At 44.1% G+C, this 26,060-nt stretch overlaps 1 protein-coding gene across 1 annotated transcript in view; it reads left to right on the top strand.

The window, feature by feature from the left end:
- The first annotated feature begins 9,676 nt into the window (after positions 1-9,676).
- LOC117530908 (ubiquitin carboxyl-terminal hydrolase 22-like) overlaps positions 9,677-26,060 on the top strand; it is a 31,527-nt gene continuing 15,143 nt past the window's right edge. Inside the window, 6 exon segments of the mRNA XM_034193865.1 lie at positions 9,677-10,101; positions 16,042-16,174; positions 22,891-23,004; positions 23,089-23,190; positions 25,042-25,208; positions 25,289-25,436. Of these exon segments, the coding sequence (XP_034049756.1) occupies positions 9,982-10,101; positions 16,042-16,174; positions 22,891-23,004; positions 23,089-23,190; positions 25,042-25,208; positions 25,289-25,436 (784 nt within the window). The 5' untranslated portion in view covers positions 9,677-9,981.

Here is a 26,060-nt window from a genome sequence, read left to right as displayed (position 1 = left end):
TTCCAAACTGGATGCTGTGTTTTATCCGGGACGTCGTCTGACTAGCACAGGAATTGTGAAAAGACATGGACATCAGCACTTTTTCGGCACATTGAGACAGACGTGCAAAGGAATTCCGCGCGTCGCGGCGGTGCCGCATGGCGCACAGCAACGCCGTGATGAAGCCTCACGGGACATGTTCTGGCATGTCCAGGCACATCCACAATTTCTCAGATAATCACTCGATGGAAAAACCACCGACAGCTGTCTGAACGCCATCTCAAAGCCGTCCTGTGAGACCAAAATGGAGGTGGTTTTTTCTCGCTCCAGTAGCGAATCCATCGTGACGCGCGAAGCCTCCACTCGGCTTTCCATGACAAAATCTCTTTTTAAAAGTGAAATCTGCCGGAAAATGGTTGATGTCCAGCTCTTGTGATAACCAGAGAAAGTGCACATGATGGTCACGGATCCAGACAGCCATCCGTTTAGAAATGAAATGGTCGTTCAGCCTGTCGATGGCGGCTTCGGAGCGCGGCGCGCCCCACAGCCGCTGGGGGCCGTCCTTAAAGCGACAGTAACACTCTTTATTCTCTACCAAGCCCGTAACATTTTCACCAAAAGCCAGATAAATTTTTCTAATGGTTTCCAGCTGCCAGTCTCTAACAGTTTCTGAAAAAATTCTGATGGAAAAAAAGCCCAAATCATTCCGCCATTTCCTGGCAATGAAAATCCGACGAGGGGGCTGGACCACTCCTCACTCAAAGCCTGCCCACAGGAGAATGACGCAACCGACAGGCGTGGAAAAACTCACGCATGTGCACGAGGGTTCCAGCTTGTCTGACGCAATCACACGTGATTCAAATCCATATGGTTTTTGAAAAAAATAATAAGGTCGGATACTTTTCTAATAGACCTCGTATGTTCTCCTGTGTCAGTGTGTGTTTCCTCCCACAATTAAAAACCTGCTTATTTAGTGTCTGCTCCTTTCTGTGTCTCTGACCAAGACAGCATCTCTACATCTGCAGTGGTCCTCTGGTGCTGGACTCTGGCTGCACACTGCCCCTAGTGGTTGGATTGTGTCTAACTAATTAGGATGGTTTAATGCAGAGGACACATTTCGTTGTATGTACACTGAACAAAAATATAAATCTTGGGTGGGCATGGTTAGCATTTTCGTTAGCGGTTAGCTTGTGCTAGCTTGGCTACACACTTGGTTTTTTTGGTGCACAATTTACAATGGACAAAAATATAAACCCAACACTTTTGTTTTTGCTCGTATTTTTCATGAGCTGAACTCAAAAGATCTAAAAAAAAAATTCTATACACACAAAAGACCTGTTTCTCTCAAATATTTTTCAAAAATGTGCCTCAATCTGTGATAGCACTTTGCTGAGATAATCCATCCCACCTCACAGGTGTGACATATCAAAATCCTGATTACACAGCATGACTACTGCACAGGTGTGCCTTAGGCTGGTCACAATAAAAGGCCACTCTGAAATGTGCAGTTTTATCACACAGATGTCGCAACTTTTGAGGGAGCGTGCAGTTGGCATGCTGACTGCAGGAATGTCCACCAGAGCTGTTGGCCGTGAATTGAATGTTCATTTTTCTATCATAAGGCGTCTCTGAAGGTGTTTCAGAGAATTTGGCAGTACATCCAACTGGCCTCACGACCGCAGACCACGTGTAACCACACCAGCCCAGGACCTCCACATCCAGCATGTTCACCTCCAAGATGGTCTGAGACCAGCCACCTCGACAGCTGCTGCAACAATCGGTTTTCAGAACCACAGAATTTCTGCATAAACTGTCAGAAACCGTCTCAGGGAAGCTCATCTATATGCTCGTTGTCTTCATCGACCTGACTACAGTTCATTGTTGTGACCAACTTGAGTGGGCAAATGCTCCCATTCAATGGCGTCTGGCTGCTGATCAACTTTATGTGAAGATGTGTTGCACTGCATGAGGCAGCTGATGGCCACAGCAGATAATGATGGGTTTTCTGAGCACTGAAGGGATGTGCTGTCCAGCTGTGTGGGATTTTCCAGCACATCTTCAACTTGAGCCTGAGCCAGGTTGTTCATGAGTGGTGAAAATCCTCATGTCTGGTCCCTGTGCCCAAGAAGAAGAACCCCCAACACACTTAATGACTATAGACTTGTAACCCTGACATCACATGTATGACGAGTATAACCCCAATTCCAATGAAGTTGGGATGTTGTGTAAAATGTAAATAAAAACAGAATACAATGATTTTCAAATCCTCTTCAACCTATATTCGATTGAATACACCACAAAGACAAGATATTTAATGTTCAAACTGATAAACTTTATTGTTTTTGTGCAAATATTTGCTCACTGAAAAGATGGGACAGTGGTATGTTTACCACTGTGTTACATCACCTTTCCTTCTGACAACACTCAATAAGTGTTTGGGAACTGAGGACACTAATTGTGAGTGTCATGATTGGGTATAAAAGGAGCATCCCCAAACGTCTCAGCCGTTCACAAACAAAAATGGGGCGAGGATCATCACTTTGTGAACAACTGCATAAAAAAATAGTCCAACAGTTTAAGAACAATGTTTCTCAATGTTCAATTGCAAGGAATTTAGGGATTCCATCATATACAGTCCATAATATAATCAGAAGATTCAGAGAATCTTGAGAACTTTCTACACATAAGCAGCAAAGCAGAAGACCAACAATGAATGCCCGTGACCTTCGATCCCTCAGGCAGCACTGCATTAAATACCGACATCATTGTGTAAAGGATTTTACCGCGTGGGCTCAGGAACACTTCAGAAAACCATTGTCAGTTAACACAGTTCGTCACTACATCTACAAGTGCAAGTTAAAACTCTACCATGCAAAGTGAAAGCCAAACATCAACAACATCCAGAAACGCCGCCGCCTTCTCTGGGCCAGAGCTCATTTGAAATGGACAGACGCAAAGTGGAAAAGTGTGCTGTGGTCTGATGAGTCCACATTCCAAATTGTTTTTGGAAATCATGGACGTTGTGTCCTCTGGACAAAAGAGCAAAAAGACCATCCAGATTGTTACCAGCGCAAAGTTCAAAAGCCAGCATCTGTGATGGTATGGGGGTGTGTTAGTGCCCATGGCATGGGCAACTTACACATCTGTGATGGCACCATCAATGCTGAAAGGTACATCCAGGTTTTGGAGCAACACATGCTGCCGTCCAAGCAACGTCTTTTTTGAGGCACGTCCCTGCTTATTTCAGCAAGACAATGCCAAGCCACATTCTGCACGTGTTCCAACAGCGTGGCTTCGTAGTAAAAGAGTGCGGGTACTAGACTGGCCTGCCTGCAGTCCAGACCTGTCACCCATTGAAAATGTGTGGCACATTATGAAGCACAAAATATGACAACGGAGACCCCGGACTGTTGAACAACTGAAGTTGTACATCAAGCAAGAATGGGAAAGAATTCCACCTACAAAGCTTCAACAATTAGTGTCCTCAGTTCCCAAACGCTTATTGAGTGTTGTTAGAAGGAAAGGTGATGTAACACAGTGGGAAACATACCACTGTACCAGCTTTTTAGAAATGTGTTGCAGGCATCCATTTCAAAATGAGCAAATATTTGCACAAAAACAATAAAGTCTATCAGTTTGAACATTAAATTTTTATTTTTATTTAACCTTTATTTAACCAGGAAAGTCCCGTTAAGATTAAAAACCTCTTTTTCAAGGGAGTCCTGGCCAAGAGGCAGCAGAAGTTACATCGATTACATCAATTTACATAACTGCAAATATAAAAAAATTATAAAAAACATTTACATTATGATGAAGTGGTTTGAAGTGCCCTCAGTTTGGACTTAAAGGCATTCAATGAAATAAATTCTGTTAATTTCCAGTCCTTTTGCAACATGTTCCAAGTAGAAGGAGCAGAATAAACAAACGCCCTTTTTCCATGTTCGATGCGGGCAAATGGGACCGTCAACAAGAAATGATCATTTGAACGCAATGAATAAGATTCAATACTCCTCTGTGTGATTAAATTACAAATGTAGGAGGGTAGCAGTCTGAGCATGGCCTTGTAAATAAAAGTATACCAATGTCCCAGTCTTCTGGTGGACAAAGAAGGCCATCCCACTCGACAGTACAGTTCACAATGATGAGTCAAGGCTCTACAGTTAGTAATGAACCTCAGAGAAACATGATAAACAGAGTCAATCTTATGAAGACATTGAGCTGAAGCGTTCATATACAACAGGTCTCCATAATCTAAAACTGATAAAAATGTTGCAGTAACAAGCCGCTTTTTCACTTCAAAAGAAAAACATAATTTGTATCTAAAGAAAAACCCCTTGACAAGAAAAAATATCTTGTCTTTGTGGTGTATTCAGTTGAATATAGGTTGAAGAGGATTTGCAAATCATTGTATTCTGTTTTTATTTACATGTTCAAGTTCAAGTTCAAGTAGTTTTTATTGTCATTTCAACCATATACACAGTGAAACGAAACAACGTTCCTCCACGACCAAAGGTGCTACAAGAATATTATTATGATTTATCACGATAGACAATAATAAATACAGGTAGGCAGTAACGTGCAGTTGTGACCATTTTTTATAAAGTGAAAAGCACAGCAGCAGTTATTGACCATAAACATTGCACTCTTAAAAGATGAGATTGTGTGTGTGTGTGTGTGTGTGTGTGTGTGTGTGTGTGTGTGTGTGTGTGTGTGTGTGTGTGTGTGTGTGTGTGTGTGTGTGTGTGTGTGTGTGTGTGTGTGTGTGTGTGTGTGTGTGTGTGTGTGTGTTCAGTCCAGTCACTGAAATATGTGTGAATGTTCAGACCAGACTCTGGTTGTTGAGGAGTCTGATTATTTGGGGGAAGAAGCTGTTGCACAGTCTGGACATGAGGGTCCGGATGCTTTGGTACCTTTTTCCAGACGGTAGGAGGGTGAAGAGTGAGTGTGAGGGGTGTGTGTGATCATCCACAATACTGGTTGCTTTGCGGATGCAGCATGTGGTGTAAATGTCTGTGATGGTGGGAAGAGAGACACCGATGATCTTCTCAGCTGTCCTCACTACTCACTGCAGGGACTTGCGATCCGATACAGTGCAGTTCCCAATCCAGGCAGTGATACAGCTGCTCAGGATGCTCTCCATGGTTCCTCTGTACGAGGTCTGTTAGAAAAGTATCCGACATTATTATTTTTTTCAAAAACCATATGGATTTGAATCACGTGTGATTACATCAGACATGCTTGAACCCTTGTGGGCATGCAAAAGTTTTTTCACGCCAGTCGGTTACGTCATTCACCTGTGGGCAGTCTTTGAGTGAGGAGTCGCCCACCCTCTCGTCGATTTTTTCATTGTTTAGGAATGGCTCAGAGACTGTTGCTTTGTTTGATCAAAATTTTTTCAAAGCTGTAAGGCACAACTGAGTGGACACCATTCGATAAATTCAGCTGGTTTTCGGTAAAAATTTTAACGGCTGATGAGAGATTTTGGTCTGGTAGTGTCGCTTTAAGGACGGCCCACGGCCCCTTGACGGCGATCTGCATTTTGAGGCGGCAGCATCTCGCCGTTTCAAGTTGAAAACTTCCACATTTCAGGCTCTGTTGTCCCAGGAAGTCGTCAGAGAACAGAGAACTTTCAGAAGAAGTCGGCATGAGGAGTTTATTCGGACATTCCATTGTTAACTGACATTTTGTAATGAAAGAACGTGCGGGCAGAGTCGCATGTCGGGCCGGACCCGACCGCAGGGGGTCGCGACAGGAAAAACACCTCTGTTGGAAACCTTAACGGGCAAGTTGGAACATGCCCAAGCTGTTAAACAATTTCTCAGATACTCACTTGTTGAAAGCCATCAAAAGCCGCCTGAATTTTACAAATGGTTTTCAACACGGAGGTGTTTTTCCTGTCGCGGCGCACACAGATTCACCGAGTCATCACGGAAACGACTCGGCGAATTTGTGCGCACGTCTTTCATTACAAAATGTCCTTAAACAGTGGAATGTCCGCATAAAGTCCTCATGCTGGCCTCTTCTGAATCTTCTCTGTTCTCTCACGACGTCCTGGGTGAATTAAGCCTTAAATTAGGATGTTTTTAGGTCGAAACAGGCCGACGACGGCGCCTGGAAGCGCTGCACGACGTCCTGCTCTGTGGGAAGTCCTTACAGCGACAGAAACACCCCATAATCTCTCATCAGCCGTTAAACTTTTCACCGAAAACCAGCTTAATTTCTCGAATAGTGTCCACTCGGAACGCGCGCCGTCTCAAGCAGCGTGTGAAACAAAGGAATTCAGCCGAGAGGGCGGGACCACATCTCACTCAAGGCCTGCCCACAGGGAAATGACGTCACCGACGCGTGAAAAAACTCACGCATGCGCACGAGGGTTCAAGCATGATTGGTGTAATCGCACGTCATTCAAATCCATATAGTTAAAAAAAAAATAAAAGTGTCGGTTTCTTATCTAATACACCTTGTAGAATGTGGTGAGGATGGGAGGTGGGAGATGTGCCTTCTTCAGCCTTCGCAGGAAGTAGAGACGCTGCTGGGCTTTCTTGGTTATGGTGCTGGACCAGGTGAGATCCTCTGCCAGGTGAACTCCAAGAAACTTGGTGTTCTTGACGATTTCCACAGCAGAGCCGTCGATGTGCAATGGAGAGTGATCACGCCTTGTCCCTCTGAAGTCAACAACCATCTCTTTGGTCTTGTCTATGTTCAGAGACAGGTTGTTGGTTCTGCACCAGTCCATTATCCGTAGCACTTCCTCTCTGTATGCTGACTTGTCATTCTTGCTGATGAGACCCATCACAGTCGTATCATCTGCAAACTTGATGATGGGGTTCGAGCTGTGCATTGCTGCACAGTTGTGAGTCAGCAAAGTGAACAGCAGTGGACTGAGCACACAGCCCTGGGGGGGCCCCCAGTACTCAGCATGGTGGTGCTAGAGGTGTTATGTCCGATCCGAACTGACTGAGGTCTCCCAGTCGGGAAGTTCAGGATCCAGTTACAGAGGGAAGTGTTCAGGCCCAGTAGGTTCAGCTTCCTGATCAGGTGCTGGGGAAGGATTGTGTTGAATGCTGAACTAAAGTCAATGAACAGCATTCAAACATAAGTGTCTCTGTTGTCCAGATGGGTGAGTGCCAGGTGAGGGGTAGTGGATATGGCATCGTCCGTTGAGCGGTTGGGACAGTACGCAAACTGCAGAGGGTCTAGTGAAGGAGGCAGCAGGGTCTTGATGTGCCTCATGACAAGCCTCTCGAAGCACTTCATGATGATGGATGTGAGTGCGACGGGATGGTAGTCATTGAGGCAGGACACTGAAGACTTCTTTGGCACAGGTATGATGGCGGTTGCCTTGAGACACATTGGGAGGGTGGCACTGCTCAGGGAGATGTTGAAGATGTCAGTGCAGACATCTGTTAGCTGGTCTGCACATTCCCTGAGCACTCTACCAGGAATGCTGTCTGATCCAGCAGCTTTCCGTGGGTCAACTCTGCATAGAGTTTTTCTCACGTCAGCTGCTGTAAGGCACAACACCTGGTCGTCAGGAGGAGGGGTGGTCTTACCGCACAGAGCTAAATTTCTGTCGGCTTGAAACTCGGCTAGTCCGTCTAGCTGAATGGTGGCGTCGGGAACTCTGTCGCTCAGCCATGTCTCTGTGAAGACAAAGACGCAACAGTCTCCAGATTCTCGTCTTGTGGTTCTCTGAAGTCGGATGCAGTCTAGTTTATTCTCCAGGGAGCAGACATTGGAGAGCAGGATGGACGAGAGAGCTGGTCGAGTTGGCTTTGTTGTTAGCCTAGCACGAACTCCAGCCCGCTTGCCACGCTTCCGTAGTCGCGCGCACCGCTTGCGGTGCCCACTCTGTGAGGCCGCGGTCTGGGGGTGTTGGGGGACTGGTTGCCGTAGTAGTCTGAAACCACGCAGCGTCTCTCGCAACTCATGATTTACGGTGTTGCTTGTTTGTTTTCGGTGGTGCAGCAGTGTCTGTCGGTCGTACACATGGACACAGGTGGTTCTTATGTCCATGTACCAAAGAGCTTGAGGAAAAACACACGTAAATAACAAAAAGCACCATTTTTGTATCCGGAGCGGCCACTGCGAGCTACTGCCACGCCGCCATCTTCACTTTAACTTTAGCACATGTTTTCAACAATGTCCCAATTTCATTGGAACTGGGGTTGTAATGAAGTCACTTGAGAGGCTCGTCCTGAGGCACCTCGCCGAATCATCGCTGGACCCCTGCAGTTTGTGTACCAGTGCAACAGGGGAGTGGAGGATGCCATCATCTTCATGCTGCACAGAGTTCACTCTCACCTGGAGGAGGCAGGCAGCACTGTGACAGTCATGTTCTTCAACTTCTCCAGTGTGTTCAACACCATCTGGCCTGACTTACTCAGCGATAAGCTACGTGACATGAAGGTGGAGGCTCCACTGGTGAGCTGGATTACCAACTACCTCACAGGCTGCCCACAGTATGTGAGGCTTTGGGACATTACATCCGACACCATCGGGGGCACCACAGGGGATGGTCCTGTCTCCCTCCCTGCTCACACTCTACACCCGAGACTTCAGGTTTTGGTCACAGTCCTGGTTCCTGCAGACGTTTTTGGACAACTCTGCCATTGTGGGCTGCATTGGCAGCCCACAATGGCAGAGTTGGCTGAGGAGGCTGAGTACATGAATGTGGTGGACAGGTTTGTGGAGTGGTGTGGACTCAACCACCTGCAGCTCAGTGTATCTAAAACGAAGGACCTGGTGGTGGACTGCAGAAGACAGAAGACCTGTCCAAACCCAGTTACCATCAGTGGAACAGAGGTGGACATTGTGGACTAGTAAAAGTACCTGGGTGTCCACATAGACAACAAAGTGGACTGGACTATGAACACAAATGTGTTTAAGAAAGATCAGAACTGTCTGTACTTCCTCAGGAGGCTCAGATCTTTCAATGTCTGTAGAAATATGTTGCAGATGTTTTATCACAGTGATCTCCAACGTCAGCTTCTGCGCTATAATGTGCTGGGGCAGCAGGCTGAAGGCAGCTGACACGAACAGAATCAACAAGATCATCAGGAGAGCTGGATCTGTCCTGGGGGTGGAGCTGGAGTCTGTGTGGGAGGAGTCAGAGACATTTGTTATATTATTGTAAAAAAAGAAAGTGACTGATTTCTATTGAATACTGATGAATTCTGTAATTGTGTTTTTAACTAATCATTGTTTGTTTCTGTACTCTGGCAAAATAATTTCTTCCGGGATAAATAAAATTGATCTTTATCTTTAACACGGATTTACGTAGACAGATTTGTGAACAATATTTGAGAGAACTACTTCTTTTGTATATATAGAAAATGTTTTAGATCTTGGAGTCCAGCTCATGAAACAAAAGTGTTGAGTTTATATTTTTGTTCAGTGTTTGTACAGTGACAAATAAAGGCACGAACTTAACTTCATAAATGTAAATAAATAGGGAAAATTTAGAGTAAATGTGAAAAAAAAAACATTTAATTGGGCTTGAATTGCTTTCTTCTGCGTCCTTGATTGATACAAAGAAGCTGATTTACACTTCAGCCAATGAACGTTTAGTTTGTAGGTGAACACCACCAATCGACGCGCGTTAAACCCTGCCGGAGGCGGGGCTTGGGCGCAAAAATAAAGTAGACGCACGCCAATCAAGTGCGGCTCTGGCTCCTCATTGGTTGGCCGTTTTGAATGAGGTGGGGCCTGACGCCACACTCGCCGTGTAAGCTACTGTTGAGATTCCGATGCTAACCGACTTTAGCCTGCTTGCTAACATGTAAAATGGCAAAATCAGCGCTCCCGCGGATCCGCGGGCTTTAGTAACGTTTCTTCTCCCGCACAGGATTGTTGGAGGGCTCGTGTGGATGTTTTCCGCTGCGTGTGTCCCCGTTACAGCAGCCAGGACATGGCCAGTTAGTTAGCCAGACCCCAGCTAGCCAGTCCGCCCGGAGCAGGCTTCATCACCGGGGACCGTCGGAGCCGGATGCTGTGGCTGCCATGAGTCCCGGAGGCTGCCCGCATGTCAGCGGCTTCAAAGTGGACAACTGGAAGCAGAACCTGAGGGTGATATATCAGTGCTTCGTGTGGAGCGGCTCAGCCGAGACCAGAAAACGGAAGGTAAGAAGTCAGACGCTTCACAGACCACATAAACATCCGAAATGCTGCCGAGAGTCTCCGTCACGGATCCACCCGAAGCCAGCGCAGCCAGCCCGACGTTAGCGGAGTGTCGGCGCTCCGGAGCCGGAGACGGCGAACCGCAGCGTCTCCTGCAGGGTGCAGCCTCCGGACGGACATCAGGTGTCAGGCGTCCACCCCTGTCCCCCTGTCTTCCTGTACCAAGGCCATAATGAGAGGCAGACGCTGCAGCATCCTTATGATCGGGAGTGGGAAAGTGGGGGCGCGGGGTCCGGATGTGTCCTGTGAGGCTGCTGTTTGTATTGAGATGTTCGGTGCTGAAGCTGGTTTCACATGCTGGTTGGACAGACTGGACTGAAGTTGACACATGCTGGAAGCTTTGTGTTACTGAAACACTGGAACAGGTCTGTTCCAGACGCCTGGACCCCCCCCACTGTCCTTGTTCACATGGCCGCTCAAAATCGGACTTTTAGCAATACTTGTCATCACAAGTATCACCTGCAGCTTATACTGCTGATCTACTCAGTATGCAAATCAGAAATCTTCTTCTGAACATTATTGAAATTCTACTGGTGTGCAAGACTTCTTGAAGTGCACAATACTGTGGTCTGGAAGTGGAAGAATCCTTCAAACCAGTAGGAGTATGGAACACTCTCACTCCACCCAGTAGATCTTTGCTTTTAGCCTGATGTAATGATATTGACTTATAAGAGAGTTGTCACTGTACTGATGAGTGCTGAGTGATTTAATATTGGAAGTGTTTGAACATGGTGCATGCTGCTGCATACACACACACACTCACCCTGGAGTGCATTCATGCAGGCCCTCACGATGCAAGTCATAATCCTCATTCAAGTCTCCCTAAGTAACTCTTCTTGACACTGTCATTCCAGTGGTACACAAGGATCCTCTGAAGACGCCTAGTACCATCTACTTGTCACCTTAGGTCACTGGTTAGCATCAGAGTCTCCCAACCATACTGTACAACAGGAAGCACCAGGACCCGAAAGACTTGGACCTACATACGAGTGTATCGGCATCACCAAACACCTCTGTCCAGCACCCTCCTTACTTTAGAAGCTCTTACAAGGATTCTGGCCATCTCAAAGGTGGAGGATCCAGAGACATGAATGTCAACGCAAAGATACGTAAGTGAATGCCTCCACAAGACCGACACATTCACCACATAAAGAAAAATGCCTGGTGTCCCGAGTCCAGGAAGTCAGTGAGAAAACCCAAAAGAAGTCTGGTTTCTGGACTCCATGAGAGGATCTCTGCTGCTGCTTTCCATCATAGGGTTGTGTGCTTCATGAAGAGGTTTGGGGGGAGAACCAGTTGGACCCTCATCTCTGGAAAACACAAAACCACAGGGGAGCACCAAATGTCTTCTTTTTGGAGTGTGGCGACTGGTGCAGTGCTGAGGAGTCATCAAATGCACAGCCAGGTCTGAACCTCGTGTGGGCTGGCATCTGCAGCATCCTTTCCCCCTCTTCCAGTCTTATTACCACACTGTTAACAATAAGATGATCGTAAACACAAGCCAAGTGAAATAAGTAAGAATTTTGTTTAATGGTGCCAAGTAAAGATGCCATGGTGGGACACAGTGATGTGGTCATGGGGCTACAACTCCAGCTTATATTCACACTTGATTTGTGGTTTGGGTTGTAAAAAGGTGCAAAATACATGTTACACTCTTGTTAAACCCAAAGTTAGTGGAGTTACTGTGGTACATTTTAAAAGCAGAAAATAATTAAATTCTGACATTTCAGAAACTGCAGCTGTAAACTGAAACTGTATTTTGTTAAATTTATTTTTTTGTGTGAACAGTTGTAAACAGTTGTTTTCTGGATGTGTGTGGCATTAGCACAAGGTGCTTTCATCTCCAGTGTCTATTTGCCTGCGTGCATCCTGCCCTTGAATGTTCTCTGGGACAGCTTATGTCTTCTGCCTTCATCTGCACGGGATCAGGGGAATCTGTGTATTCCAGGAGGCATGCTGACCGACTGAACAGCATAAATATTTGCAGGATCTTTTTGTGCCACAGTTCCAGATTCTCTGCCCCCTTCATGTCCCAGTGAACAGAAAAGGTTGGCACCATGGTGCACAGTCCCGCGGCTTGCTGCTTTCCTGTGCCACTGCGTTTTATTGATCCTGGTCGCATTTTTCCTTTCAAATGTAAGCACGTCTTGAACAGGACCCATTTATACCAGCCATTTACATTTTGACTACTTTGTGATTTGTTTTCGTTGGTGTTCTCAACAGGTTGCAACAGCAAGATATAACAAGATATTCCAGTTTCCCTTGTGTCAGTCTCTTGTATAGGATGTACAAAGGAGAAAATGACACGTCCCAGTGGGTTCATTAAGAATGACACCCTTTCAGACTAGAATATCTACAGACTGAATCCAGATGACTCGTTCAGTCTTAATACTTTCACCCATCTAATATATGCAGCAGGTTGGTCTTCATATGGTCATCCTTGGTGATGTCCCACAGCAGCCACTACTTGAAGTTCTTTTAATGGAGGAATAATTCATTCTGGTGGACATTTACCATTAAGAGCTCTAGTTTTGATAGACTTTACAATCTGTCCGTCTCTCAGTCCAGAGGAGGTCCAGCCAAGACTTGGGTATATGGGGTCTGCATGGGAAGTATTGAGATCAAGAGCATGCTTATGGTTTGGGAGAACATTATGTGGCCAAAAACTGGTGAATGTCCTCTTTAATGACTGCTCTTGCATGTTTGACAGGTTATTCTGTTGTTCCTATGTCCAGACCAGATGGTCAACCCAACGGGTCTGGGCTGCTCGAGGTCTCTTGCTATCGTCAAAACACCTCGGGGAGTTTTGTTTTTACTTGCCAATGTGCTTGCTCAGGTGGCAGATAAGGTTTAAACCTTACTTGTGTGAAGCATTTTGTGGCAGTTTTTGTTGCAATTTGGTGCTGAATTCAAAGTCAAAATGTCAATAATTCATTATTTCTGAATTTTCATGCATTTGCATCTCATTTATTGCCAATATTGACAACTTTATATTCTGTTTTCACTGTTTCTGTGTATAGTACTCCACTTGGTATTTTAATTACAGAGATGTTATTTAGTTTTTGTGGAAGTGGAGGGCTAAAGGTTAGAAGTGGACCTGTAACCAGAAGATCACAGGTTCAGTCCCATAACCAGACAGTAAAATATGGGTACAGTACTTGTCGCACTCATTACCATTACCAAGGTGGCCTTGAGAAATGCTCCTGTTGCTTGCAGGTTGTAGTTGAGATAAAGGACACTGGAGTGTACTTTGTTTTTTTGTTTTAACAAATTTGTGAGCACATTATTTATTTATTTATTTATTTATAGCCCAGTTGTTACCAAACGTGGAAAAGTGTGTGTGTGTGTGTGTGTGTGTGTGTGTGTGTGTGTGTGTTAGGTGTACTGACCCCAAAAAGCCCATGGATTTGTGATCAAAAGGTCAAGAGCAATGGACTGTGCTTTGTAAAGAAAATTTTGATTGCACTTAGTTCTTTCCTAATTGCCTGATTGTCACCAAACTTAGTATATATGCCAGGCATTGTGACCCCAAGAAGTCTATGGATTTGGTGGTGGTGGGGAGTTCAAAGGTTAAAATCCCTGAACTGTACTTCATGAAAACCTTCTGTAGAAAAGCATCACTTGCCAATGGAAAGCTTATCAGAGTTTTCCAGGGGTGCCGTGGGTTAGAATAGAATACACTATGCGCTTGTTTACATCTTGATGCCGTAGCACCTTTCAGAGGATGGAATCTGGTCTGAAATTTGTCATATTAACAAATACTGTGAAACAAGTCATGATGACAAGATGAAGCCTCCCAGCCAATGGTTTCATCAAAAGCTTCATTACTGGAACCCTCCTTTGATGGGTTTTCAGTAGTTTGATTGCTGCAGTCAGACATGGTTTTACTCCGTTGTTTTTGTTTGTTTTATCTCTTTCAGTTTTCACATTTCCTTTCAGAGTGACTCCCAGTGGGGAATTTTAATTAGTAGAGCACATTTGATGAAGAATTGTAACGACATCATAATTCACCCTTTAAATCAGGATGTCTGTGTCGCCGTCTCACCAGTCGCCTTTTCTGTCCTCTGCTTTCTTTTCCTTCCCGTCTCATTTTGTGTCCTCTTGACTTGGAGGCTTTGGCTTATTTCTTCACACCTCCTCATATTCACGCTGGCTCATCGTCATGTCAGCCTCTCATCTGCATGTTTTTGAACTGTTGCCATCAGCTCTCCATCCAAAGTCACGTTTGTGTTCCTGTTTTTTTTTTTCTAGACTTTTTTTATTTTTCCTGTGACTGTCACTGTTCCCACACCAGCTCAAACATCACAGAGGAATAATCAGATGTTCATCAGAGTCCTTACACATTTACAGTTTCACCACATCCAGTCCTGTCTGACTTTATGTGTAAAATTAGAAATAAAATATCAAACCTTGGCCCAAGAAATGTTGATATTAACACACAATATTTCTAAAAGTCCCTTTGCTACACTGACTGTGCATTAATTCCTGTATGTGTACATCATAACTTGTAGCTGTTACAGCCATTAATATTTGAGATTTTTTTTATTGCTTATTAACAGACAGTTAAAAAAGACAATATAAACTTTCAGACCATGATCATAGTTTTTTTTTTTTTTTTTAACTGGTTTCAAGTAAAATTAGTTTTCTTCTGTGCAGTTGATATGAAACCAGATATCTCAGTCTCTTACTTATCTTTGAGAGTGTGTGAAGCCCCAGCATGTAGTCAGACTAATTCATTCTAGGAGCACTGAATGTGGGAGTAGATTGTTGTATAAATACATATTTTACAGGTAGTAGTCTGAATAAAGGGGAAGATAAAAAATAAAACGTATTCTCAAATTCATGTTTGACGCCAAAACCTAATGGGTCATTCTTATCATGACACTCAACATTTCACAAGCATGAAAAGCTAAAATATTTTGTGTTCTATTACTCGGTCAGAAAAACCAACAAGGAGTAACGGCAGGAATGCCAGTGACTGTCATGATGTCAGAGAAATATGCTTGAAAAAGTTCACGTTGTTCATGAGAGGTCATGGTCAGAAGGACCTCTGATGCATGGGTGGATGGTTCGTGTACGGCCAGCGGGTCTGTTGGTGATTGGGATCTAGTTAGAGCCCGGAGATAATCTGGTGATTACTGTGTTAGCTCCTTTAATATGTTGACATTCCGGCATGATCCTGGATCTCTCAGGTCTTCCCAACAGTTGGTGGATTGGTTGTAGCAGCAGGAGAAGGTTCATTCACTCTAAACATGATTAGGCGATGACCGCCAATGGCATTGTTTGAGGAACACCTTCAGCCACACCGCTAGAAGGATGTGTCTGAGGCATTCAAAACATTTATTGAAAGTACAAAGTCCAGAAGTGTGCAGAGCCATTGCACAATTCTGGAAGTATTATTTAAATTTCGAGAGTTGTTGGGGGTGGCATGGTGGTTTGTGTGTACATTAAATCCTAAACCATTTAAAAAAAAAAAAAAAAACACACACAACCTATTTGTTTGGGAGGTCATTTATACAGCTGACATCACCTTCAGGTCTGACCCATAAGCATGCAGTGCATTTCCAGAAGTAGTGGCCATTGTCAGAAGTACAAAAACTTATGGATTCTGTCCACTTTCCATACTTGCATGTGGACAACCATCTGAGATGATTCCACCTTGTCTAATCAAGTCCTCACTTATGTTCAAAGAACTGAAGATCTAGGATTATTTGGCTGATCCGGGATCTTTTATGCAACAATGTGTTTAAGCCCCAGGATATGTATAATGGTAAAAAACTGATGCATTGATCGTTGGCTGAACATCTGTCAGGATATTTATTTAGCTTTCAATTCAGATTTTTATTTTTGTGACTTATTAATCCCTTCTTTGTTCTTTTCCAGGCCAAGTCATGCATCTGTCACATGTGTGGCGCTCACCTCAACAGACTCCACTCCTGCCTCTACTGCGTCTTCTTCGCCTGCTTTGCCAAAAAACACATCCATGAACACGCCAAGAGCAAAAGACATAACCTGGGTATGATATATACACACACACACACACACACACACACAGGGTTTTGGGCTGAATGTATGGAAATAAAGTGAATCCAAATACCAGTAATTAGCCAGCTTCACTCGAGAAGTAAAACCTGCTTCCTAAACACTCTGCCATCAGTCCCGTGTGCTTAAAGACCATATTATAACAAATAAAGCCCAAAGCTCATGGTTACTAAATGTGCTGACGGTGAATAAATGCCACAGCACTGGTTACTCCTTAGATCTGGCACATTTGTGGTTTCTGTGATGCAGAATAATCAGTTGTGGCAAATGGGGACCGATGATGCAATCTAGTGCAACACATTTATAAAGTAAGTGTTTGCCCTCACTGGGGTTTTCCCTGTTACCTGTGAATTTGACCTCATGTTTCCCATTAGAGAGAACAACATGCGTTGGTGAAGTTGCTAATGAGAGGAACCCACTTGGTATCTTTGCTGGTTGCTTAAAAGCACATTTCCAGGCAGTGATGGTCTGCAAGTGGCAGCTTCTTCCTCCATCGTGGGGCTTGTGTCCGAGTATGAGCGGCTGTGAGTGCTTGATGTTGACAGGGTTTGGGTCTGGATAATTCCACATTTGATCAGAGATGTGGGTGTATGTTGAGCACCAACAACAGTTGGCTCTTTCCTTCTATGCTGGTGGCTCCATCGCGGACACATGGCCTGTAACAATCACAGATAATAGTAAGTCCCTTCGGCTGCTCCCTTGTTTGCACTTGGGGTCGCCACAGCAAATCCAAGGTGGATCTGCATGTTGAATTGGCACAACTTTTACGCCGGATGCCCTTCCTGACGCAGCTCCACATTACATGGAGAAATGTGGCAGGGGTGGGATTTGAACCCGGAACCTTCTGAACTGAAACCAAGCGCATTAACCACTTGGCCACCACAATCACAGATAATAATCCTCAAAAATCACCAAGAGGCTGCACATAAAACTACAAGAGCACACGGAGAGTGCAAACCAAATTCTCGCCAAACCTTAAACACATCAGATGTGTCTCTGACGTGTCAACAGAGCTGATGGCTGCCGTTCTAGTCAATGCTTGCTGGCTCACCAGCAGTGTCGCGGCACATTTCAGAAGTGTATAATCTCTCTGCTTTGCTTCAGTTATACATCAAGTCTATTTTTGACCAATGCTGCGTCTGAATGGCCGATCTGTTCACGCTTCTTCTCCCATGGAGACTTTCAGCTCGGAGGAGAAATGCTCGTGTGTTCTTCTTGCTAACAGGTGGTGGATGTGTAGATATCTATTCAAAATGACTGATGGTGCTGTCGTTCATTCTGGACTGAACTGTCGGCTTTGTTTGCACACTACAGCACAACAAAATAGGAATAAACAAAATTACAATGAACAAACCAGAGAAGCATTTAACTACATAGAGTACTTACCCCTCAGAAGTACAAAAAAATTAAGGCTCAATCTTGAAGTCCACAAAATTGAAATTGAATGAAGTGTAGAGGACTGAACCAAAATAACCATCATGCAGGTCTCCACATTTAAATGACATATAATAAGGATAAATGGATTTTAAAGTTTGGCGAGCTTTGATGCACCAGATAATACAAAAAGCAAGTTTGTTTTGCTCGCTTAATACACTATATACCTGTTTGCTGTCCGGACGTGTCTGGAGCTGTGCAGAGAATAATCTCACCACGGGCATGATGGAGATTAGGAGCAGGTGTGACATACTTTGCATTGAGTTTGTCTGTCATTTCCAAAGCTGCAGTCTGTTGGCCACCAAAGCTATGCGGTCTGTTGTAGGGATGCAGAGAAGTCCACCGAAAGCTGGTCTGAGTTCAGACGAAGTCCTTAAAGGGCTGAGTGCAAGTAGAGACCAAGACTTCAGGATTTTGGAAGCAGTCAAGACAGAGTTGAGCTTAAGACCTCAAAAACAAAGACTGTTTTTAAGACCATGAATTAAATTGAACTTAATATTGCATGGGGAGGTGAAGGTCAAGTGGTTAAAGCGGTGGGCTTATGACCAGAGGATCCTCTGTTCAGATCCGTGTCAGAATAGAAAATCACTCAGAGCCCTTGGTCAAGGTCTTTAATCCCAAAGTTGCTCCTGGTGTGTAGCAAGCACCTTACATAGTGGCACCCTGACATCACTGTGTGTGTAAATGTGAGTCATCACTGTAAAGCACCTTTTACCATAAAAGCGCCACATCAGTGCAGCCCATTTAGCAGTTAAGCCCCTTTTTCTTCTTTTGATGGCTCACATCAAAAGGCTAATTTTTAATTGTGTATTGAGTAGAATTGCTTTTGAGCAGGGGTGGTGCCAAGCAGTTAGTGTGCTTGGTTTCAGTGTGGAAGGTTGCCAGTTTCTACATGTAATGTGGAATTGCGTCAATTAAACATGCACATCCACATCGGATGTGCTGTGGCAACCCCGAGTGAGGACAGCCGGAGCAGCTGAAGTGACTTACAGTTGAGTAGAATTGTTTTCAGTTCAGTGATGAGGTGGTCTCGAGTTGAGACCATTGAGGACTACAGCACTATATTATTTGCGTAACACTTCTTCTTCTTTGTCTTTCGGCTGTTCCCGTTAGGGGTCGCCACAGCAGATCAATCCTTTCCATCTCACCCTGTCCTCTGTATCTTCCTCTGTCACACCAACCACCTGCATGTCCTCTCTCAGCACATCCATGAACCTCCTCTTTGGTCTCCCTCTTCTCCTCCTGCCTGGTGGCTCCATCCTCAGCATCCTTCTCCCTATATACCCTGGGTCCCTCCTCTGCACATGTCCAAACCATCTCAATCTCGCCTCTCTGACTTTGTCTCCAAACCGTCCCACCTGAGCTGTCCCTCTGATATGTTCATTCCTAATCTTGTCCATTCTTGTCACTCCCAAAGAGAATCTCAACATCTTCAGTTCTGCCACCTCCAGCTCTGCCTCCTGTCTTTTTGTTAGTGCCACCGTCTCTAATCCGTCCAACATAGCTGGTCTCACTACTGTCTTGTAAACTTTCTCCTTCACTCTTGCTGATATTCCTCGGTCACAAATCACTCCTGCCACCTTTCTCCACCCACTCCACCCTGCCTGCACTCTCTTCTTCACATCTCTACCACACTCTCCATTACTTTGAACAGTTGACCCCAAATATTTAAACTCATCTACTTTCACCACTTCTACTCCTTGTAACTGCACTATTCCACTGGGCTCCCTCTCATTCACATACATGTGCTCAGTCTTGCTTCTACTGACTTTCATTCCCCTTCTCTCCAAAGCATATCTCCACTTCTCCAGACTAGACTCAACTTGCTCTCTACTCTCACTACAGATCACAATGTCATCTGCAAACATCATAGTCCATGGGGACTCCTGTCTGATCTCATCTGTCAACCTGTCCATCACCACTGCAAACAAGAAAGGACTCTGAGCTGATCCTTGGTGTAATCCCACCTCCACCTTGAATGAGTCTGTCATTCCGACTGCGCATCTCACCACTGTCACACTATTCTTGTACATGTCCTGCACTACCCTAACATACTTCTCTGCCACTCCAGACTTCCTCATACAATACCACAACTCTTCTCTTGGCACCCTATCATAAGCTTTTTCTAAGTCCACAAACACACAATGTAACTCTTTGTCTTTCTCTGTGCTTTTCCAACAGTATTCTCAGAGCAAACATTGCATCTGTAGTGCTCTTTCTCGGCATGAAACCATATTGCTGCTCACAGATCTTCACCTGTTTTCTAAGCCTAGCTTCTACTACTCTTTCCCATAACTTCATACTGTGGCTGATCAGCTTTATGCCTCTGTAGTTACTGCAGCTCTGCACATCACCCTTGTTCTTGAAAATAGGAACCAGCACACTTCGTCTCCACTCCTCAGGCATCCTCTCACTTTCCAAGATTTTATTAAACAATCTGGTTAGAAACTCTACTGCCATCTCTCCTAGACATTTCCATGCCTCCACTGGAATGTCATCTGGACCGACTGCCTTTCCACTCTTCATCCTCTTCATAGCAGCCCTCACTTCTTCCTTGCTAATCTCTTGTACTTCCTGATTTACTCTCACCACATCATCCAGCCTTTTCTCTCGCTCATTTTCTTTATTCATCAACTCTGCAAAATATTCCCTCCACCTTCTCAGCACACACTCCTCACTTGTCAGCACATTACCATGTGCATCTTTTACCACCCTAACCTGCTGCACATCCTTTCCAGCTCTGTCCCTTTGTCTGGCCAATCGGTACAAGTCCTTTTCTCCTTCCTTACTATTCAACTTCTTGTACAGCTCGCAATATGCCTTTTCCTTTTCTTTTTGCCTTACGCCACATCTCCTTGTACTCCTGTCTACTTTCTTCATCTCTCTGACTATACCAAAACTTTTTCACCAACCTCTTTCTCCTTATGCTTTCCTGGACCTCTTCAGTCCACCACCAAGTCTCCTTGTCTTCCTTCCACTGTCCAGATGTCATACCCAGTACTGCCCTAGCTGTCTCCCTCACCACATCTGCAGTACTTTTACAGTTGTCCAAAATTGCTTCCCCTCCAACTGGTGCTTCTCTCACCTGCTCGCTAAATTTCACACAACAGTCTTCCTCCTTCAGCTTCCACCATCTGATCCTTTGTTGAGCTCTCACTCTCTTCTTCTTTACCTCTAAAGTCATCCTACAAACAACCATCCTATGCTGTCTAGTGACACTCTCTCCTGCTACCACCTTACAGTCTGTGATTTCTTTTAGCTTGCATCTCCTATAAAGAATGTAGTCCCCCTGTGTGCACCTTCCTCCACTCTTATATGTCACCTTGTGCTCCTCCCTTTTCTTAAAGTAGGTATTCACCACAGCCATTTCCATCCTTTTTGCAAAATCAACTACCGTCTGTCCTTCCCCATTCCTATCCTTGATACCATATCTACCCATTACTTCCTCAGCACCTCTGTTCCCTTCACCAACATGCCCATTGAAGTCTGTTCCTATCACCACTCTTTCATGCTTGGGCACACTCTCCACCACCTCATCTAACACACTCCAGAAATCTTCTTTCTCCTTCATCTCACAACCAACCTGTGGGGCATATGCACTGATGATATTCATCATCACCCCTTCAATTTCCAACTTCACACTCATCACCCTGTCAGACACTCGCTTAACCTCCAACACACTTTTAACATACTCTTCCTTTAAAATGACATAACACTTGATGTCCAAAATGTGACACTGCCACCGAGTGGACAACAGTTTGTTTTTGTTGTTTTTTTTGCCCCTATAAAAGATCAGCAGCATGAGCATGTGGCACATTTGTTTGCATGTAAACGGTGAGACAAAAAGGAGACTTAATGCTGTGCATTCACGAAGCCTCCAGTCGGACTCAGTCATTTAAAAGATTTAGCACCAGGCAGGGATGTTGTTTCTGAGCAGAAGGCATCATGGGAGTGGCGGTGTTGTTGATTGAACACCGATGAAGACATTTTACACAATCAAAAGCTGCACAAACACTGAATAAAATATGTATTTATAAAACAACAACAAAAAATACCCTGTGACCACAAGTCTATGGATAAACAGCACGTTGGCCATCATTGTCAGCCTGAGTGTTCAGTGGCGCTGTGACTGCAGCGTGCTGTTCTGTTCTGAGGACAACGCTGCAGTGAGGGCACATTAGCTGTGTGTTTTGGTATGTGTGGAGATCTGATGTCGGTGAAGCCTTGTGTTTTTGTGTGTTTTTTTAAGTCAGTGTTATCACTCAGTTCAGGAAGGACCCCCCCGGTGCTACATGTTTGTGTTTCCTGCAGTCAAACTGTGACTTTAATTAGGTTAGCTGCTGAATTAGATGTAAAAACAGAGAGAGAACAGGTTAAAAAAAAAGATGTCAGCAAACTGGTGTGGAGGTAATTAAGAATCTTAACGAGCCCGTTGGAATTAGCCTCCATTAAACATGGCCCCTCCTCCTCCTCTTGCTTCTCCTCCTCCTTTCTTTTCCCCGTTCTGTTTCTTTTATCTCGCTGTTTTCTGAATGTTCTTGGCTGTAATCTGTTTGCAGCCTCGCTCTGCGTTCCTCTCTCTCCTCCCTCATGCGTTTTCTCTTTTTGTCCTCCTCTTGTTCCCATGGTTACCTGATGACCCTTTCGATATTCAGAGTTGTAAAAGGATTTCATCTAATTGCACTTGTAACACGAGCCTCGTCTTTCATGCCCGCTGTCCCTTTTTCTCATCCCTTCTTCTTCTCTCTGTTCAGCGCGGCTCATGACTGTAATTCCCTCAGATTTAAAAGGGCGTAAAGCCTCAAATAAGTGAAGTTTCCTAGATATTAGTCTTTCCTCATCTCCTTAACTTCTGCTATCCTACACCCCCCCCCCCCCCCAAAAAAAAATACTTGCAAAGGATGATGGTGTCAGCCAGGAGATGCTGACACGCAGGTTGTCATGGAAATGGCAAGCAGGTAGTGGGGGGGGGGGGGGGGGGTGGGCAGAGAGAGAGAGAGAGAAAGAGAGAGAGAGGGGACACGGGTTCTATGTGCATGTGATTGAGTCGTCCCTCTTTCCTCATTTTGTGACTTTCTTCTTCTTGTCCCTGGATGGTGTTAACAGATAGTAGATGGTGGGGGCACACAAAGCTGTTACAGGTTCAAACCATTTGATGCAGCACCTCTCTAATAAACACACAATGATTGTGGCTTTATTTGCATATAAAACAAACCGCCTGAAAGTAACACACTTACACCTTGTCTCCCTCTCCAGCTATTGACCTGCTGTATGGAGGAATTTACTGCTTTATGTGCCAAGACTACGTTTATGACAAAGATATGGAACAGATTGCCAAAGAGGAACAACGGAAAGCCTGGAAAATGCAAGGTATGGAACAGCCAACCAGAGTGTGAGGTGGTTACAGGCATCCAACCGCACAGGAGGTCAGGTCTCTGTGTTCCTTCAAATCAGGCATCGGGGAGAAATATTCAACATGGGAGCCGACCAAGAGAGAGCTGGAGCTGCTCCGCTACAACCCCAAGAGGAGGAGAATCACCTCCAACTGTACCATCGGTGAGTTTCTCCGTCATGTCTGCTTTATCCTCTACGAACATGCGACCCTTCCACCGTATTCCAGCCACATTCCCTCCAAGCTAAACAGTTACGACCTGAACTAGGACCTTTTAAAAGGTCACCCAGGGTCAGAGTGCATGTGACCAACAGAAAGGTGATCTCAAACTTCATGTTCATGTTTAACAGTGGGGTTGGGATGACTAATGGAAATCAGGAGCAGTGCTGTATAAAGTACTGGAAAATCACAGTTAAGTAAAAGTACAGATACCCATTAAAAAATGACTTTGGTAGAAGTTCAAGTCACTAATTGAAATGCTACTCAAGTAAAAGTCTTGTATTTTTTGTACTTAAGTATGACAAGTTAAACGAGTAGGCTACTCACTAGGTGTTCACAGGAAACACTTATTTATTTCTGTATGTCTTTATTTATTTTCATTGTTACATGGTTTTATCTTTTCTGTTGTTTTGTTTCATTAGGTTCTTTTTGTCTCTTTCTCTAAAATTGTATTGTAACATTATTAGTCTATTATTATTGTCTATTATGTAGACTATTATTGTTGTTGCTATCATATATGAATAAAAATAAATTAAAAAAATTACAATTTGACTGTTTTACAACAATGAACGCTGAGCCATTAATTATACAGAAAACAAATCAACACAAACGTGCTGATGCGAACAGCTTAATGCTAACTTTAACATTGAAAACGCCATAGACATGCTAACGTGTTAGCATCGGTCCAGTTTTTAAGTTATAAAATACATCTATCAACTGTTTCAGAAGACCATAACAGGTCGCTTTAACATAAAAATATTAAATATTACTCACAGACATATGCTCTTTGGGGTTTTAGCGGGAAAAAATTAGGATAAAGCGAAATAAAATCCACGAATCGTAGATCGAAGTACTGCTTCGACCTGGGAATCACTGCTTCGATTGGTTCAAGGTTCAAAGCAAAGCCGCGCTGCAGAAAAGTTGATTACAGACCTGCTGCAGGTCTGTAATCAATGTAGAGAAATTATCATTTTCCTGACAAACACCCCCCAAGTGCACAACTGCAAAAAAGCCTACTGGATATGTCTCATGACAAATCGGCCTAACTTCATTGCAGTCACTAGTAATCAGTGGTGTCTCTGTGTGACAACACAACTTTTTTCACGCGCACGCGTGTGTGTTGTGTTTTTTTTTTGTTTTTTTTTTGGTAACAAGTAACGGCATAGTGCATAAAAATGTATTGGAGCAGAAGTATGCAATTAAGGTCGGAAATTTAGTGAAGTAAAAGTGAAAGTAAGCTGAATTTATTAAAAAAAAAAAAAAAAAACTCAAGTAAAGTACAAAGTCTCCCAAAACGTACTTACGTACAGTAGTGACGTATTTTTACTTCGTTACTATACAACACTGATCAGGAGTTGACTAGTTGGGAACTACTAGTCAATGAGGGTTACCTGTGGATCCAGTGTGAACTCCATATGTGCACTCCAGGTTTTCACAAATATTACAGATATGACTAATTGCAAAAATAATCAGTGACTTATTATCAAAATAATCGTTTGTGTCAGCCCTAATGTACAGCTTTAAACAAGGTTGCCCTTAAATTTAATTTCCAAATCTTGTGGCGCTGCTTATTTTTGTAAGTTGTGACAAAAATACAGCCTGATTTTGATAAATCAGACTGTATTCAGGCCTGTAAATTCAGGCCTGTAAATCAGGCCTTGATAAATCTCAGAAGACCATCAGCTGCAAAAAAAAAAAAAAAAAAAAAAAAAAAAAGTTGATGCATTTGAAGAATGTTGTTCATATGTGGGACCAAGACTCCAGATTTTAAAAAGCGCGTGTGTGTGTTCTCTCAGGCCTGCGCGGTCTGATCAACCTGGGGAACACGTGCTTCATGAACTGCATTGTGCAGGCGCTGACGCACACGCCGCTGCTGCGTGACTTCTTCCTGTCGGACCGACACAAATGCGAGATGCAGAGCAACTCCTGCCTGGTGTGCGAGATGTCGCAGCTCTTCCAGGAGGTACCTGTCTTGATTTTGACTTTATGTGAAAGAGGACTGAAGAAGAGCGGGTGTGTAACGTTCACGTTTCCCGTGTCCAGTTCTACTCAGGCCATCGGTCGCCCCACGTCCCGTTCCGTCTGCTCCACCTGGTGTGGACTCATGCCCGTCACCTGGCCGGTTACGAGCAGCAGGATGCCCACGAGTTCCTCATCGCAGCGCTGGACGTCCTGCACAGACACTGCAAAGGTGGGTCAAACCCAAATGGTATGAACAGGCTGCATAAGAACCTGGAGTTTATAGGAATAAAGTATCAAAAATGTAATTACCTAAAATCAGGTCAGCCTAAAAAGGAATGAAATGAAGAATTTAAGCATCTTAAACACGGCTGTGAAAACTCCACGGATCCGAGGAATTCTGCAGATTTCATCATAGGGAGGTTAATGTTGTACTCCTTAATTGTGATCGTCACAGAGTTTATAAAATGCCTATTGCAAAGTGTTCTTTTGTTTTTTTTTACCACATTGTGAAAGTTTAATAAGTCCGGACACTATATATAACTATGTATAATGGATACAAATCTGTGTCCTCGGATCCGTGGAGGTTCACGGAGAAAAATGCTTCTCTCAAAGCGTGGCTGTTTTGACAGTTGTCGTAAAGCAGGACTGGTTGGTTGTTATGGCGACACTGTGCCTGCTCCGAGTTAAACGTAGCATGTGGACATCACGTACTTCAAGAGCTATTAAATTTTTAAAAGAAGAACTTTGCAGCATCTCTGTGTCACGGATCAACAGACATGGAGTGAAGATGGTGAGAAACACAGTTTAAAAAGTTTAATCAAATCAATTTTATTTACACTCAACAAAAATATAA

The sequence above is a fragment of the Thalassophryne amazonica genome, chromosome 18, assembly GCF_902500255.1.
Source record: "Thalassophryne amazonica chromosome 18, fThaAma1.1, whole genome shotgun sequence".
Taxonomy (NCBI): domain Eukaryota; kingdom Metazoa; phylum Chordata; class Actinopteri; order Batrachoidiformes; family Batrachoididae; genus Thalassophryne; species Thalassophryne amazonica.
The sequence above is the reverse complement of the archived record's forward strand: the minus strand, read 5'-3'. Positions and strand labels throughout refer to the sequence as shown.